The sequence below is a fragment of the Myxocyprinus asiaticus genome, chromosome 28 (genome assembly GCF_019703515.2).
Source record: "Myxocyprinus asiaticus isolate MX2 ecotype Aquarium Trade chromosome 28, UBuf_Myxa_2, whole genome shotgun sequence".
Lineage (NCBI taxonomy): Eukaryota > Metazoa > Chordata > Actinopteri > Cypriniformes > Catostomidae > Myxocyprinus > Myxocyprinus asiaticus.
This window is the reverse complement of record NC_059371.1, coordinates 27,938,464-27,956,997: the sequence shown is the minus strand read 5'-3', so window position 1 is coordinate 27,956,997 and position 18,534 is coordinate 27,938,464. Positions and strand designations below refer to the sequence as shown.

Below are 18,534 nucleotides of genomic sequence, written 5' to 3'. Positions count from 1 at the left end.
GATAATTGGAGAAGAGTGTTATGGATCTTAACCCCATTGAGCTTTTGTGGGATCAGCTAGACTGTAAGGTGCGTGAGAAGTGCCCGACAAGACAGCCACATCTATGGCAAGTGCTACAGGAAGTGTGTGGTGAAATGTCACCTGAGTATCTGGATAAACTGACAGCTAGAATGACAAGGATCTGCAAAGCTGTCATTGCTGCACGTGGAGGATTTTTTGATGAGAACTCTTTGAAGTAGTTTAAGAAGTTCTGAAAATAATAATAATAATATTGTAATAGTAATTTTTCACGTTATTAATGTCCTGACTATACATTGTGATCAGTTGAATGCCACTTTGGTTAATAAAAGTACCAATTTCTTTCCATAAGAGCAAAATCTGTACATTATTCCAAACTTTTGGCCGCCAGTGTGTGTATATTTACCGTAAATGTTAAGGTACCAAGTTAATCATTTAAATATTTTTTTTTTTTTTTTTTTTTTTTTACTGTAAATTATGGAAATTTTTACTGTGTATGCTGTTGGCCTAAAAGGTTAGCAAAATGCAAAAAAACAAACAAAAAATAGATAAATAAATAAAAAATAAATGTACTACAGAAACTGTATTACAAAATAATAAAAAATTAAAACAAATAATAATACAGAAACTGTGAATGTTATCCAATCACAAAGAAAGCAGGCTACTTTGGCCTTTTGTATGTGTTTACAGTATGTGTGTAATACAGCAAAGTCAGCACAAACTGGATGAAAATTAACATTAGCTGTTGTAATTTGTAGTAACTACCTTCGTCTGACTGCTCAAATACCTTCTGCAAAACAACTAATTCAGCTAAATAATGTTGATTCTGACGATGCTGCTTCTCTAAAATTGCCATTATCCTCTCAAAATGCTGGATTAAGAAGTAAATGATTAAAGAACACTGTTGTACACATACAAACAGACCGCATCTCTTCCATCCACCACACCCTCTCTCTCTCGCACTGAGATTGACTGTGTGCAAAGGGCAAAGCGGGCGGCCCGCACTCCCACAATAACAGTCCTGACGTCAGCCAGTCACCGCTCCCGTTGGATGCAGCTTGCGGAACGGCGAGAGAGACTGAACGGTGATTGAAAGAGGCGAGCTGAACGGCGGTGGCGGCAGCCATCTTAGAACTACCGCACTAATCCGAGATATACATCTCCTGGATATTTTTAAATACCAAGCAAAAATTGATTTTTACCGGTCGAGAGGAGACAGAGTTACGTTGTTTAAACCGTTCGGTGTTTTTATAACGAAGACGAGATGCGGATCGGCGGGGTGAATCCTTTCGCTTCTGCAGTCGGTCTGCTTTTAGGACTATTATGCGTGGTGGAGGCATCTAAAGGTAAGATTTATGACTTCTATTAAATATGTTACGTTAAAAAAAATACATAAAACGTTATATAATTTTTTTTTTTTTTTTTTTACATTAAAGATTAAAAGGTTAAATTCTCCTCTCTAATAGCCTACCAAACGAAAAAAAAAAAAAAAAAAAAATCTGGAAATGTAAAATAATTGTAAATATAATAAAAAAGGTAATTAATGTTCCAGTAATGACGGCCGGTCTGTTTCTTGCTCAATCTCACGTATGGATGTTGCGTCCTGCGCTGTCGCGCGGTACATTACGCCTTATTAATATCAATTTCTGTTGTAATGTCCCGTCTCATACCGAAAAGATGTCATTAAATAAGAGCTTTGCCCTGTCAGCTGTAAAGTGTCCGCTTTTCCCTCACGGTTCCGCTTCACTTGACATCTATTTTTGAGTGTCAGTCCTTCACAGCAACTGTGCCAACACCCCGTGCGGCCAAGATTTGTACAAAAGAGCATATTGCTTTCAAATAAAACCTGTCTTTTGTATCTACTTTATTCCAGCTACTCCATTCCCACGGACTGGTTGTGTAATTTTATCCGATAACTAGTCTAACTTGTTTGTTTTTAATAGTCGTGATTTCTCTTAATAAATAGGCTATACTGATAAAGTGATGTCGAGTATAGAGATTAAAAGGGCCGTACGCATTGCAGATCCCGTGTGGAATAGTTTTAAAAATTAATCTCTATCACGGCAGACGCAGTCAAATATGAGTGAAGTACATCGCTGCAGGTGCACGCGCAGACATTACAGCAATGTCACACACACACACACACACACACACACACACACACACACACACACACACACACACACGCTGCCTTCTTGAAATATTTTACCTATTAGTTACCTTCTGACTGTGTCTTTAATTTGCAGTTTAATGTAGAGCTAATGAAGGAAATGTCACAATATGTTGGCTATAATAATCATATTGTTTGCTTGCGAATACAAATCAAATCCAATATAAAATCTTTCAGTAATGGGGGTGGTGGTAATTGTCATTCAAACTATAATTTCCATGTGAAGCAGCAGGGAATGCATGCAATTAATGGGAGGATAAAATGTAATTTACAGGCCTATGTGCATCTGTAGTAATTTATTGACTAACTAATAATATGTAGGTTTCCTTGTTTAGCAGTGGAGTATTTATGCTGGTGAGTTGTATTAAGTATGTTTTGCACTTCATATGTAGATATTTTGTATTAAACTTAAAGGTGCACAGTGCACTCAGTAATTTTGTGAATATGTCATATTGGATTGCACTGACACAACTAAGGGTGTGGATCCAGCATCATTCAAATGCAATAGTTTTTAGTTACTGGTGCCTTAGTAGAAATTCACTATTCTCAATTATTCAGGGTTAATTTAATCCCTGAGCGAACGTGTCCAGTAACAAGGAAGTTACTGCGATCAAGCCAGTAGTATTCGGCTGGTCATGTGATCTAACATGGCAGCCCCATGAGGGGACCCTCTCCATAAAACTGCTTTTATTAGGTTACTGATCTGACTGGAGTCTTCATCTCATATGAGCGCTCATGACTGTATACACATTTTTAAAAATGACAAAAAATTTCCTTCATTAACTTTTTAAATGAGGAAAAAAATTCTGAGTGCACCTTTAATAGAAGCAATGTAAGCTGAATACACATATGATTAATATGCTAAATGACTCGCTCTGAATGTGGCTGGGTTTTCAGCATTTGGAAAATTGATTGCAGACTTACACTTGTGAATTCTGGCAAGGCCCTCTATTTTTTTTTCTTCACAGAGTCTCTCTGTTCTGGTTTGGAGAATTACAAAGTGCATTCACCTTGGATAATTTTACTACCATTGATAGATTTGACAGGGTTTCTTTTGAGTTTCTCTAGCTTTCTTTAAACACACCTGCTAACTTCCCTGCTGTTATCAGATGATTTGATCGAAAATTGGCTTTGTTGTGCGTTTCTTTTCTATTTTCACATGGCTAGTATGTTCTAAGGTGATATTTTGATGTTTCTGTTCATATTTTAACAATTCAATGATAAAACTGCTGCTAGAGAAGGGTGCCATGTTTTATGTCCCTGAAGGATGCCTCAAGCTTGCTATAGAGCATCAATTCAAACTCTGCTTGCAGAGTGTGTGCCCAATCTTGCCCTGTGAAAAGCACATTTTAAAAGGATGTTGGGGAAATGCAAGTTTCCAAATGTTGAGCATTCAATAAAGGATGTTGCAGAAGATGTTATATTCAGGGTTTGTTGCCAGTGGAATTTTATCACAGTTTCGTTTCAGACTACAGTATCTTTCCAAAAATACAGCTCTTAAAGCTGTACATGCACCTGCCATAAGTTGGTATACATCTGTGTGGTTGAATGTGATTAGTAATGTTGAGGAACTATTGTTTTATTTCCTTAATGGAAAAATAAAGATTGACTAATCAGATGAGATATTTGGAAAGTTTAGAATACATTTGCAAAGGACTGTTTCTACAATATAACAAAGAAGCTCACTATGGCTGCAAGTGACAGATAATGTAGTTGTTAGATTGTTAGTTTTAATGGGCTAACTTTGAAAAAATCCAAACGTGCTTTTTTTCTTATAAAACCAAAAGCATCAGACATACTTACAGAAGTGCTAAGGTGGAACTCTGTCTGATTAGACTTGCTCGTAGCTACTTTTGTTTGGGCAAAAATCTTTAAGCCTGAGAAGATCTTTTCATAGCTACTTGTAGAGCCCTTAAGCAGTGCAGAACATTTCAAATTGGAAATTTCGTATATACAGCTGCTTGTTCAGCACCCTTGCCCCCTGGTCAAATGTTTTGCCTGCATCAGCAGATGGCTTGATGGATAATCCCAAAGGATTCTTCACATTGAAACTAGAACACTTTTGAAGTGTTGGTTTTGCAGATAGCTAGACATCCATTAGCAGTTCTCCCTTCAATGTAGCCTGTGGAGGGCCCATTAATTCTGGGAACAGTGGTAAGTGAATACACTGCATAGAGGTTGGATAAAATAAGATGAGAAGACTCTCTCTTAGGAGGAGGTACTGGAGTCATTGTTCCTCATGGTGAAGTATAGAAAATGCAGTAACTGGTGGTAATGCATGCTGTAACTTGATTACTATTATGGTTTAATGGTTTATTTAAAATGTTTTGAAAGCACAGAGCAGATTAATTTATCATAGAATACGTCTAATGGTGCATTTATGGATCATTTTGTGGATCCAAAATTGTCATATTTTGTGCTATTTGTTTGTGGAATTTGAACTCTGGAGAAAAAAAAGGTCTCTTGGCTGAGAGTTTAGAGCTGTGTGCCGCAGTGAGATTCTCACAATGTGCCCGCTGTTAGGAACAGCTCAGACATTCGAATTATGTAGCAAATCTTAAATTCCAAGGACTTTGCGTAACAAATACCAAAACATTTCTCATCTATTTTATTTTATTTATTTTCATTGCTTCAGTTTTTCAATTTTGGTGCAGATGGTGTGGCACAAATTCCTTTAGACAATCAGCTTAGTCATAGTGGCAGCTGGGCAGCCAGTTGTAATTTCAGTGGCCCCTTTGCAGGTTGTATTGAGTCAGTGATCTTTTAAGAATAGGTCACTCCAGATATTATGTCTGTCAATTTGACTCACATGCATAGTCAGTTGACTGCTTTTGTTGATCTTCCTAAAACAATAAGCTGCAATTGAACTAAAGCATGAAGCATACTTTTGTTTGTCTTGATTGTGTAAAGGGAGCTTTGCTTACTGTGATCTTCATGGGAACTTGCCCGAAAACAACTGTTATTTATGCTGAATATGACCAGAAGAATGCTTGATACAGACTTTCCTCTTTGTATCATGCAGCTTTCAATGTGGCTTTATCGATAAATTCCAGAGATATGGGGCTCACAGTGTGGCAATTTATTGAAACCTATTTGACTTGTGACCTTATTATAACTTTATTATAATTACCTGATTCCATTACAGGGTCAAGCTAGTTCACATGTTGAGGGCTGTGGAGAGCCCATCCATTCAGTGTCTGTCTGCATTTCTTACTCTTTGTTGGTTTGATAAATACATCCCTCTGCTATTCTGTGCATCATCGCCTCAGCACCATGGGCTCCATGGGAACAGGTAACCAGAGAGTAGGTATTACCTGTACATAGAGGTCTGTTCCACTGCCTCAAGAGATATGAAAAGCAGCTCTGTGTTTCAAGGCTACAGCTCACTTTCACTCTCACTGGGCCTTTGTGTGCCCCACACTGAGCTGTGATTGAGCACCATTCACACCACCCTGCCCCCACCCAGTCTGAAAACAGCATTGCCTTGTTGTTCTGTTGTGATTCCTCCAGTGGACAAACAGACACTTCCTTGAGTACACATTGACCCCTGCTTTGGTGTGGCTAGAGCCCCACTTGTGTGACAGTTTATCTACAGGGTCTTAAACCTCAGCAGACAGTCAGTTCACTGTGACTGATAAGGCCCACTTTTACAAGCAGCGACATTTTATAATTCCTGTGCAAACATTTAAGTGTGGCTGTCAAGTTGAACCGCTGACTAATTGAAGCTTGCTTGATAATCAGCATGCCAGTATTTATTACATTAAAATACTTTTTAATTGTCTGTTTGTCTTTGCAATAAAAACTTTGAGAGGTTCAGGCAATTAGGTGCCTTTTCTCTCCTCAGAAAATCACAGTTTTGATCTGTATGAATGTTTGCTGGCTGAATAATAATGATAGACAATCTGAATGGTTATGTCTGCACCATTTAGCAGATTATTTGCCTTTCAAAGTATACTCTTTTGACCACGTGAGTACAAGCACGTTCGACGCATGCACACTGCGACTTTGTGATTCTCTTTTAGTACAGTGAGTGGCAGGTGCATGCACGACGAAGCGCACAGGTGAGGCCTGTCCGCATGTCAAGAAAATTTGTGCCGCACGTGGATAGTCCGCTCAGACTGTCCTGATAACGAAATTTGTGTCACGCATACTCTGCAAGTTCCAATAAGCAACACAGACAACCAAAGTATTCTTTGGGCTTTCTGGGTTGACCTACAAATTGACATAATGACTGAACATCTCTATTACAAAAAGGGCGATAAGAAAAAATAAATGAAAACAGCAACATTCAGCACTCAAAACCAGACAACTTTCGCATTTCGCATTCTATCTTCATGAGATGTGTATTCATTTTGTATTTATGCTAAAAAGGCTTCTTGGTTTTGTTCTGGAGGTTGGATATCAATTGTTGGGTGATTTGTATACAAGGAGGCCATTGCCTTGCACTTATTCACATGGGAATGGTATCTACTCAGTGAAGACGTCAAACCATTACAGCGGATTTTTGATGATGCTTCAAAAAGAGGGTTGTTAAAAGTCCCTTTGACAATAAACTGCACATCCATGTAGTATGAAAGCCAATCCATTTCCAAGTCTGCTGAGGTTAAGATAAGAAGTTATCTTTTACTACCACTGATAGACCTTGAATTGTGAAGCAGCTGTATGCTCTGTGAGAAATCACAGCTCTCTTGCACCAGAAGTGACAACGGAGGCGTCAGTGGTGTTAATTGACAATGGCTGCAGTAGATCACACTCTGGGTGTGATTGCTGTTGTGAAAAGTGTTCTGGTCCATACTGACTGGAAATTGCCGCCCCTCCCCAAACCGTTTAAATGTGACTTATGCATATAAGTCACAGGAGAAAGCCCAGATTGTTTATTCCAAGTTTATTATGGATCGGTCACGATGGACTTGTTGTGGACTAACTGACTAGTTGATTAATGAAGTTGAATATCTAGATTTTTTTTATTTTTTTTGTTTCACAAACTGACATGAATGTTGCAGTTTAGAATGATATGTCAAGTTAGAAATCATCAAACTTTTAAAAACACGTCTTGAGACACTTTTGTTTTGTCCCATTCCATTAAAAAACGTTTTGCCCTCTTTAGAAACGTGTTTGATAAGGGAACCCAAAACCAGACTAATTATACAAGGCTTTTAGAAGATAGATTACTCGACTAGTCACTCAGGCAACCCACCGACTAGTTGATTTAGAAAAGATCTAGTTTCTTACATCCCTAGGCTGTATATTTGAAATGAAAAAAATATATATTTTAAACAAACTGTATAAAATGGCATTTTGAAAATTGCATGGCTACAAGCACATTGGGCTTTATCTCTGCTGATATGTGGTTTTGTTGCCCAGGACAACAGTACACATGAACATCCAAGCTGTTCTGTCTTTATGGTATTTCTTAAGGGATTCTAGCAGATGGACCAGGTCATGTGGTCTTATCTTACACTTTTTCAGTGAAGCCTTTATCTGGTCTTTATACTGTTTCTTCTGCCCACCTGCTGAGTGACAGCCATGCTGCAATTCACCGTAGAGCACTCTGTGAGGTTGTCAGTTTTGTGGCGTCCTGAATACATGACCAAGCCACCATAACTGATATTGGGTATACTTCTGCAGTTGGTCTTTGCAAGTATGTCAGTGTGAGGTACACAATCATGCCAGGTGAGGCCCAGAATATGCTGCAGGCATCCTATGTGGAACCGTTCAAGAGACTTCATATGGTGACTATAGGTGACCCAAGCTTCACAACTGTAGAGCAGGCTGGATATGCACACTGCTTGATATACAGCAACCTTTGTATGGAGGTAGAGGTTCTTGTTTTGGAAAACCCCATGCCTGAGTCTCCCAAAGGAGGCTGATGCAAGTTTAATCTGGTTACGTATTTCATGGTCAATTCTGCAATCCTCTGGGAGGATACTGCCCAGGTATTTGAAAGATGGAACTATTGCAAGCTGATCATTGTTGATTGTGAAGACCAGAAGTGTCTGCGGTGTTCCAGAGCTCCACTGGCAGACCACCTTTATTTTAGTGGTGTTAATAGGCAGTCCAAACTTGCTATAGGCCTTAACAACAATGGCAAGGACAGACTGAAGGTCTTGTGGAGCGTGAGCCACAAGAGCACAATCATCAGCATACTGAAGCTCTGGGACCTGTTCTCTAGGCATCTTGGTGACTTCCTGGAACCTCCAGATATTAAACAGGTTCCCATCCAGTCTGAAGTTCACTGCAACACCACTGCTGTCCTCCAGCTCTTTATGGAGAAGATGGGTGACGCATAAGAGAAAGATGTTGAAGAGGACAGGAGCCATCACACAACCCTGTTTCACACCTGTATGGACAGGGAATGGATCAGACTGTTGTCCTCCAATGGTCACACGAGCCATCATCCCATCGTGGAACGATGGAATGATGCTAACAAATTTGGTTGGACAACCAAATTTAACTAGTACATTCCAAAGGAGCTCCCTGTTCACAGTGTCAGATGATTTGGAGAGGTCAATGAAGGCCATAAAGAGGTCCTGATGTTGTTTGCGGCACTTTTCTTGAAGCTGCCGTGCGGTGAAGATCATGTCAACCGTACATCTGTTCCTTCGAAAACCACACTGTGACTCAGGGAGCACCGATTCAGTGATATTCTCAATCAGCCTTTGTAGCAGAACCTTGGATAGGATTTTTCCCGCAACAGCAAGAAGATATATATTCCCCTACTGTTGCTGCAGATGGCTTTATCACCCTTGTTCTTGTAGATGGTGATGATGTTGGCGTCCTTCCATTCCTGGGGAATGTCTTCACTTTCCCATGCCTATGTGATAAGTTGGTGGAGAGTTCTTGTACAAAGGTAGCCACCCTGCATCAGCAATTCAGCTGGGATGTTGTTAGCACAGCTGCCAGAACTTCAAAGAACTACTTGTGTTTCAGGCAGTCTTGGGAGGAGAGAGTTTTTGATTGCCAGCCCAACTCCATGGAGCTGTTGACCACTGGCAGGGTACCCCTTCCAGAAGAAGGTGTAACCCATTCCTTGATGCCTGGTCATACTCAGGGCAGCAATGTCAATATTGTACCGTTTCTGCTCGGCAGCAATCAGAGCTGTTCTTCGATGAGGTATATCAGATTTGCAATATGAGTCCAGGAGGGTTCTCACATTTTAGGTTGCTAGTTTTAGTTTTAGTTTTATTGTTTTCTTATTTCGACCGCAGGGAGGAATGTCCCGATTGGTGCGGTAACCTATCCAGGATTGGGTTGAGTGGGCAATTTTTAGACCAACTTTTCTAGAGTCATTTCCATTAGGGGTTGAGCAGTGCAGTTCCTTAATAGGGCTGCTCAGACACACAGGGGTCTGCCGGAAACAACCGTCACTTAGTCCCGGCTGTTAGCGACCAAATACCCTGTGCCGCTTGCGTGCAGGGGACTGAATAGAGGCTTCCCCCGTCACCAGACACCCCATTGGCCCCAGACTTTGCGGGTTGGCTCCAGGTGTTTCACCAGGTTAGAAGTGGATAGTTGCACAATGACAGTTTTTAAGTGCAACAGGGGGTGTGCAGTCCCCAGTAGCACCACTTGACAAGGAAAGGGTGGGCTTCAGTGGCAAGGGATTGGCCCAAGACAACTGGCATCCTCTCCTAGCTGCAGGAAGCTGCCGGTTCCTCAGTTATTCAAGGTCCACCTTCGTGTGCTGCCCCCACATTCCTTTTCTCTCAGGGTGTGCTCCTCAAGCCTTTTAACTTCCCAGTTTAACTTGTCAGGCAGTGGGGCAGCGGTTGGCTGATGCCAGGTCGTATCCATAATTGTTGGCCTGCACATCACCTCTGGGGACCACTGCAACTCTGAGATCCCCTGCCATGTTTGCCTGGGGCCACAAAGCACCCAGTTACCGTGTGTGGCCACGAGGAGGCCTGGCAGGAGCCTTGGTGATGGAGAGGTTGTATACTGGCAAGGGAAGGCTTACACACATGGCTGCTCCCCAGTTCACCACAGGGGCTAGCCAGCAGCAGTAAGCTATAAGCGAGAGGGTAGCAAACTAATGGGAAGTAACCATGCATCTTCCCTTTAATTACTGCTCTAGTGTACTAGACACATCACAACACCCTGTGGACTGGTCCACACACACGCACACGCACACGCACACGCACACGCACACACACACACACACACACTGTGTAAAGCTGTCCATTCATCAGAAAACCCCCAGTCCCCCTTGTCAAATAATGGTCAAAATTAGGTTGAACACAGTATGTAGCTTAATTGCTTTATGCTTGGCTGCAATACTTAGAATTTCTCATGGGTTACTGAGCCAAAAGCAAATTAACTGCTTTCGTTTACAATTACTAAAGACTGTTGTTAGCCCTATAGAGTAATTTATGCCCAAATGATTACACTAAAAAGTATTGTTCATTTCCTTCGTAGTACCACCATCCAACATGCAGTACTTTTAGGTCTGCTACAACTTCTAAAACAATTTAAGCATAGTTAAAACCAATTTTATAAAATAACAGTAACCACCTTTTAATAATTTTGGCCAAGTTTTTTTTTTCATCCAGAATATTTTTTGAAATTCTCTAGTGATATTCAAGTATAAAATGGCAATTATATTTAAAATTCTCAATATACATTTTTATAATATAAAATGGTATATTCCAAACATGTAATATTATCAAGTCTTGGTTGTAAGTTTAGTTAAATCCTATTTTAAGTAAAAAAATAAAAAATAAAAAAAAATAGGCTTTTAATATGTTTGATTAATTCATTTTTATGTTGTATGGATATTATATCAGGAAATATTCCACAAAATGCCTATATATATATATATATATATATATATATATATATATATATATATATATATATATATGTCTTAATACATTTTACAGGTTTTTCTTTTAATAGCTGTGTCTTGTTTCAAATGTTGTGTGTTAATGTTTCAAAACAAAACAAGCTAACTTCTATCCAAATTCTATTGTTACCTGAATTGTATCCATTTATCGTGAGAGTAACCCAGAACTTGTAGCCATTTTGCTGCAAAGTTATGACTCTTTTCAAACCATATGTTACACAAACATGCCACAACACTTTGTAAAGTCTCACAAGTCTGTGACCTTGTAAGTGAATGAAACAGGAGCATCTCATTATAGGATTAGGTGTCAGTGGGTTTACATGATGGCTAAAAGGATTGCATGCCATACAAAGCACAACACTCCATGACCCAGACCCCCCTTTCTGGGCTTGGCACATGCCATCTGCCCAAAGTCCCTACAATAATATTTTTTATCCATTATAAGCCAGTGATAGCTGCACATGGTTGGCATCCTTGCCGTTAGAGTGACAAGATCTGAATGGATGGGTTTGTTGAATAAAGCATGTGAAAGACTGTGACTAGGTGATTCTCTGCTTGCCAGCTCCAATATGTGGGTTGGAATGCTGAGATTAGCAGTCAGCGTTTAGATATATGGCTGCTGGCTTGTTCCGGACGCCTCCACTTTACTGTGACAGACAGGGCAACCCTACATACATACACAAAACTCAGACGAGAAGTTCTTTAGTCTTGGTCTTAGATCCCCTAATCATGAGTGCAACATAGCTGCATCATTAGCCACTTATTTTGGTCTGCATGCATTCAGTAGATTTGATTTGATTAGGGCTAAATGGCTTAATTTGTAGATATGAGCCAAATTACTGTAATTTAGAGAATGGATGGTGGTGAACCTGTTACGCTTTTTAAAATGAAAACATTGCTTTCTACAGTTGTGTAAAGTAGATATTCTTGCTCTAATGACCATGTTTTGTAAACTGTTAACTGACATGGCATTTTAAATCTCAGATGTCAAGCTTCCTTTCCATTGTAGACTATGACCTTCAGACTTCTCCTAATTTTGTAAATCCCATTAAAATTGTTAAGTCATAAAAATAAATTTATTTTTATGGGTTATTAAATTTTCTTTACATTGTGACCAGGGGCGGACTGGGAGCAAAATCGGCCATGGAGAAAAGTTGTTGATCGGCCCTGGATAGAAGTTTTTGAGTGGGTGGGACGTGATGGGGGGTAATGTTGTGGCAATGTGTGTTTCTGTTTCCTTCTGCATATTGCAGCCCCCTTCAGCTTATCGTTTCCCCCTTTGGCATATCGCTGCCCACTTTGGCATATCGAGGCCCCGTTTTGTGGCCGGCCCACTGGGAAAAGTCCCAGTTCTCCCAATGGCCGGTCCGCCTCTGATTGTGACTCCCAATTATCAGTGGGCTTCTGTGGAAAAAAATCACATTTTATGAAAAAAATACTCATTTTTATTAATGTAATGCAAAAAATAAATAAAATAAAAAATAAAAATAAAATTTTGATTAATGTGAAAAAATTATATAATTTGAATTTTAAAGAATTTGTAAAGTTCTGTTGTAAATAGACATCATTTGTTGCACTGAAGTGAATCATTGGGTCTGGGCAGAATGATTTTCATTACTATATTACAGTGATACACTGTATTATAGGGCTGCACGATTGTCCAATATCTCTTGATATTGAAGTTGCAACACAAACAAAACTGTTATTTTAATTTTGAATAAAGCGAGTAATAGACTTATGGAAGCTGGTTTCCACCACATAAAAAATATGATTCTTTAAGTCATAATAATGTGATACTAAGTCAATATTATGAGATTGTATCTCATAATATTGAGAAAATGTATCATAATAATGAGTTAGTATCTCATAATTATGAGTATCTCATAATAATGAGAAACCTTCTCATAATAAAGACTTATTATAGAATATAGACTTAGTATCTCATAATAATCTCAGGGTGTGCTCCTCAAGCCTTTTAAATTCCCCTTTCAGGGCGGTCGAAGAGCTCGATATCGAGTGGTCTCCTCCAGAGGAACTTACACAATCTCGCCTTGATGAATGGTTCCTGCAGTCCCGACGCCTTCAATCGATCTGGGACCTAACTTCGGTCCTAAATGCGCTTGTAGGGCCCCCCTTTGAGCCTTTGGACTCTGTTGATTTGCGCGTGCTCTCCATTAAGACCGCACTACTGCTGGCTCTGGCCTCAGTAAAATGGGTTGGTGACTTACATGCACTATCAATTGACAATTCATGTCTGGAGTTTGGCCCCAGTGTTTCAAAAATCACTGTCAAACCCAGAAATGGCTATGTGCCTAAGGTTCTAACCATGCCCTTCAGAGCACAGGTGGTTCACCTTCAAGCTTTCTTCCCTCCTCCTTTTATTTCAGATGAGGAACAATCCTTGCATTTGCAACTAGAGGCATGGCCTCCGCATGGGCATGGATGAATGGTGTGTCTTTAAAAAACATATGTTTTGCAGCAGGATGGTCTCCTCAGAACGCATTCGCAAGGTTTTACAACCTAGATGTAACGTTACTCTCTTCACAGGTCCTCTCTGTTTAGAGCGCTTGCTATTTCGTTTGCCAAACATATACTTATGTCCCTCCCCTTAAGTACAGGCTCCCCATCATTTTACACAACAGTCTGCATGTAATTTACCATAAAGTCACAAGTACTTTCATTATAAATAAACTCCCTTCCCTACTGGGTTCATGAAGTTAATTCATACTATATGACTATAGTTCATATATATATTCTGAGTGTTCCCCTCCTGGCCCAACATTAGGGTCACTCACTTGTGGCAAACTCATGTCGGTCGTCGTCCCGGCATCATGTTTCCTCTCTGGAAGGTTATGTTGTGTAGTGCGGCGTGATGGGATTCTGTTCCCCATATGCATTAGCACACAATGTCAAGTGAACTGAGTCATAAGGGATCGTCTCGGTTACGAATGTAACCTTGGTTCTCTGAGATGAAGGGAACGAGACATTGTGAATGCTGGCCGCACTACAAGACTCAGAGTTCTTCTGAGGTGCGAGCGAAGTGCTCCTTATCCCTCAATCAGAAAATTCTGAGGAATGGTGTTTGTGCACCTACTTTTATAGCAGAAAGCTTCACACCTAAAAGGGCAGGGCTCAAAAACCATAGCCAATATTAGAATATTGGCATTGTTGTAGAGAGGTTTCAACTAAGTCCTGTGGAAGGACAGCTCCCCATATGCGTTAACACACAATGTCTCGTTCCCTTCATCTCAGGGAACTGAGGTTACACATGTAACCGAGATGTTCTATGGTATGGACACTGCAGTTTAATATACAACATACCAAAAATTACCGTAATTAATTTTACAGTACAGCTAATATACTGCATTTTAATATACGTCATACAAACAACTAACGTAATTAATTTGACAGTACAGCACGTACTGTAAATCATTAAACATTCTACTGTAAACTACTGTAGATAGTTTAACAGTAATTTTACTGTGGTATGGAATACAGCAGCTTGCTGGCTAGTTTTTGCCAGTATGTTACTGTTGATTTTATGTCAGATTTTTACAGTGTAATAATTATGATTTAGTATCTCATAATAATGAGACATTTTCTTAAAATAATGATTTAGTATCTCATAATAATGAGAAAGTTTCTCATAATAATGACTTGGTGTATGATCATTATGAATTAGTATATCATAATAATAAGAACATTTCTCATAATTATGACTTAGTATCTCATAATAATAAGAACATTTCTAATGTATCTCATAATAATGAATTAAGTTCTAAGCATACTTTTAGCAGAAGCTTGTTCATCTAGTTCTGTCATATTAAGTATAATAAGTGGCTTCTTCCCTCACTTCTGTGACAATTCTTCCAGCATCCCTCCACCTCCCCATCTCCATCTTTATATTTCATAATGCCTGTATCAATTATTATTTTAATAATTATTTCGATTCCTTGCTTTAGTCAGATTGTCCAGAGGGGGGATCTTAGAGCTTAAGCCCAGTCCAGTGTTTGAGCCCCTTTGTTATGAACAACATGGCAAATATGTTTACCTTAATAAACTTCAGGACTATATAAACCAGTGAACTTATGGTATGCATGTGTAATACGCATATGTGACTTAAGGGGTTATTGACAGCTGTCAGAGAGTTGAAGGGTTGGCCTAAAGGCAAATAGAATCTTGTTCTTTCAACACTTTTTCTATAGTTTTCTGGAACAATCTACATTTAATTTGCTCAGAGACTGAAAATTACATGGCTTTATAGACAGATTTCTATTTAGATAACCCACATGATAGATTCCATGATTTTGTTAATCTCAGATCGAGTTCACAATCATAGTAAACTGACAGATCTAAAACACAACATCATGGGTCAGGCTAATAAAAGTGGTTCTTTTGAGAGTTGGACTATGCTTAGAACTTAATTCATTGTTATGAGATATATGAGACATTTTCTTATTATTATGAGATACTTAGTCATTATTATGTGAAACCTTCTGATAATTATGATACTAAATCATTATTATGAGACATTAAATAAGGGTGGATTAAGGATTAAATTAAGCAGAGTTTAGAGCCAAGTTTTATTTTTGTGTTGCACCACTTAATTTTAAATACTGTTTAACAAATCAGAGATTAAACTTTTAACCCGTGATTAAAACGGTCACCTGTGATTAATTTTGTCCACCATGATGGATTCTGAACTTAGCTGTAGATCGTTAGTACACAGGGCCAATCAAGGAGGTTAAGGAAATGTCGCAGCAGTGTGTATAATGTCACAAGCTTTAAAATATGGCATCATAATTTAAGAAAAAAGGACCACACGGGTCTCGGATCGACCACCTCCGTCAGGGCACTATTGTGGCCAGAAATGAACAGCCCAGTCTGCCGACTGAAACGAGTATAAGAGAGGAGGGGAGCAAAAATGTTCACCTGTTGCTTGTAACCGTTCTCGTTAAATGCTCTACTCTTGCTTCTCCTGGAGAGACCCGTCTTTGTCCGGTATCTCCGCATGTAAAGGATTGGGAAGCGGGTAAACGCGCCGTCAACGAGACGAGCCTCCACACTCGCACACAGAATTTAAAAGCACACATTGCGGCCAACGGGCCAACCATAATAAACATAAATAATGTCTCTCAGAGGGCTGACAGCACATCCACTGTTCGTTTACCTAGTCGTTCATATTTAATTGTAGGTCTGTTTTTTATTTAATCCACCTCAATTGTTGAACTTGCGACTCCAGGTATTGTAGTCAGCATCTTTACTTGTTGAGCTACCTAGGCCCCACTTCAGTCTTGTTTTTATATCAACATGACATTTAAGCTACAAGGAAGAGAATACACTCTCAACAACCAAATTTGTGCATCATTCAAAAAGGACTGAGATAGAAGAAACTTACATACATATTGAATAAAATTCAGAACAAAACATTTACACATGTTATATTTGTACATAACATTATTTTAGATGGAAGGGTCAAAATAATGTGGCCTGTATAACTTTATTTAACTTTAAATAAAAAAACGAGGCGTCGAACACCTTTATACTTAACTTTATAAAGTTAAATAAAGTTATACAGGCCACAACATTTTTTCACAAGACAAGGTCATTTGGTTACTTATAGTATTTCAAAACTTGTAAGTGCTTACTTCAGTACTAAACAGAATGGCCGTTATAACTAATTCTAGTATCTTTTTGAGAACATAAACTTTGTCTTTACAAAGCTACTTATTATAAATGTTTGAAAAAAGTATTCTAAACTGCTAAAAGATGTTTTGTGCCATTTTTGATGCTCACCTGGTTCAGTCCAAAAGAGACTGCTTTGCTTTTGCTCCTCTCAAGGCTGAAGTTACGAGGAGTCAAATTCAGGCTCAACATTCATAGGTTGCCAGGTGCATTCCCTTACAGTTCTTATTTTTATGCAATTGTATGAGTAAATCCAGTGCATAGAAGACTTCTCCAGGGTTTCGTCTTTTTGATAATAGATCACTGAATAATACCACGTATTTCCAGTCTAAATTGTGTATGTAGGTTTGAGATTGGCCCAGATCTCATGCAATTTAACAGTAAATTACTGTAATTATTTTTATTAAATTTTTTCAGAAAGAATACAGCTCAGTTTGACAGTAACATACTGTAAACAGTTTCTACAGTAAGGCACGGGGGAAATACAGCCATAATACTGTAAAAACAACAAAATTGACAGCAACATACTGTAAACAGTATCTACAGTAAGTTGCAGTTGGAAATACAGTAATAATACTGTCAAAACAACAATAATCATTTACAGTGTACATGCTAAGTCATTATTATGAGATACTAAGTCATTATTATAAGATACTAACTCATTATTATGAGATACTAATTTATTATTATGAGAAATATTCTCAATATTATGACATACCATCTCATAATAATGACTTAGTATCTCATTATTATGACTTACAGAATCACATTATTTATTTAACTGTGGTGGAAACCGGCTTCCATATATACTCGTAATAGACTCGTAATAGTAATAGTGATTGGTTACAATGCAGAACCACTGCAAAAAAACATGTCATAAATACAAATTTTTCATGCAACAAGAGTAAACTAAAATGGAATGCTGTAAATGACACTTTTTTTTTTTTTTTTTACGATAAGGTAATTTTGGCCGCTGTAATTGCAATCTTGATTATTTATTTGATTAATTGTGCAGCCCTATACCATTTTACATTTAAAAAAAAAAAATAATAATAATAATATATATATATATATATATATATATATATATATATATATATATATATATATATATTAATTATTATTATACTAATGAGAATTTGGGGTAGAAATAATGGGTTGAACTATTGAACTAGGGATTGAATGATCTTTGCATACATATTTACTCCACTGTGCAAAGGTTTTTAACATTGCTCTAATGCACCAGTTACATAACATTGATTTATGTCAATGTTCATGTATAAAATACTATGCTGTAATAACCTCTTCAGACATTGACAAAACTGAGTGTGTTTCTCTATAGTGATCTGTATTACTGCAGCATTTAGCCACTTGTCTCTTCTGTCTAATTTTGAATGGGTGTTGTCATTATGAGATTAATAGTGTGCCGTCATAATTTGCAGTCTGTTTATCGAATGAGTTTCAGTGCATCTCTGTGAGCCAGTATATGAGATTTGTCACCACAGTTGCATCGGTTTTTTCTCTGCAATTAGCTAAAGTGTCTCTATGTGAAATGGATGAAAAAAACAACCAGCTGGCTGCATGCCAGTCCAAATGTTTGCCATGTGCCGGAACTGTAGAGCACTCTAAATCAACCACATCAGAATTGCTTTGGTAATCTGATTTATACACACTAGCCTGGTAACCAGCCCTTCCTCTTTGATGCCCGACCATTCTGTTGATAATAATGCAAACCAGACATTATGTCAGGTTTTTCAAGCATTTACTGTTTTAATGGTTCATTAAGGGGTCTAAAGAAGTTTAGAGTAGAAAATAATTG

General features: G+C 38.4%; 1 protein-coding gene across 4 annotated transcripts in view; it reads left to right on the top strand.

Moving 5' to 3' along the window:
* The first annotated feature begins 1,071 nt into the window (after positions 1-1,071).
* LOC127419195 (calsyntenin-1-like) overlaps positions 1,072-18,534 on the top strand; it is a 60,538-nt gene continuing 43,075 nt past the window's right edge. For all 4 annotated transcript variants that reach the window (XM_051660396.1, XM_051660394.1, XM_051660395.1 and 1 more), the window contains exon 1: positions 1,072-1,364. In XM_051660396.1, the coding sequence (XP_051516356.1) occupies positions 1,283-1,364 (82 nt within the window). In that variant the 5' untranslated portion in view covers positions 1,072-1,282. The remainder of the gene's footprint in view (positions 1,365-18,534) is intronic.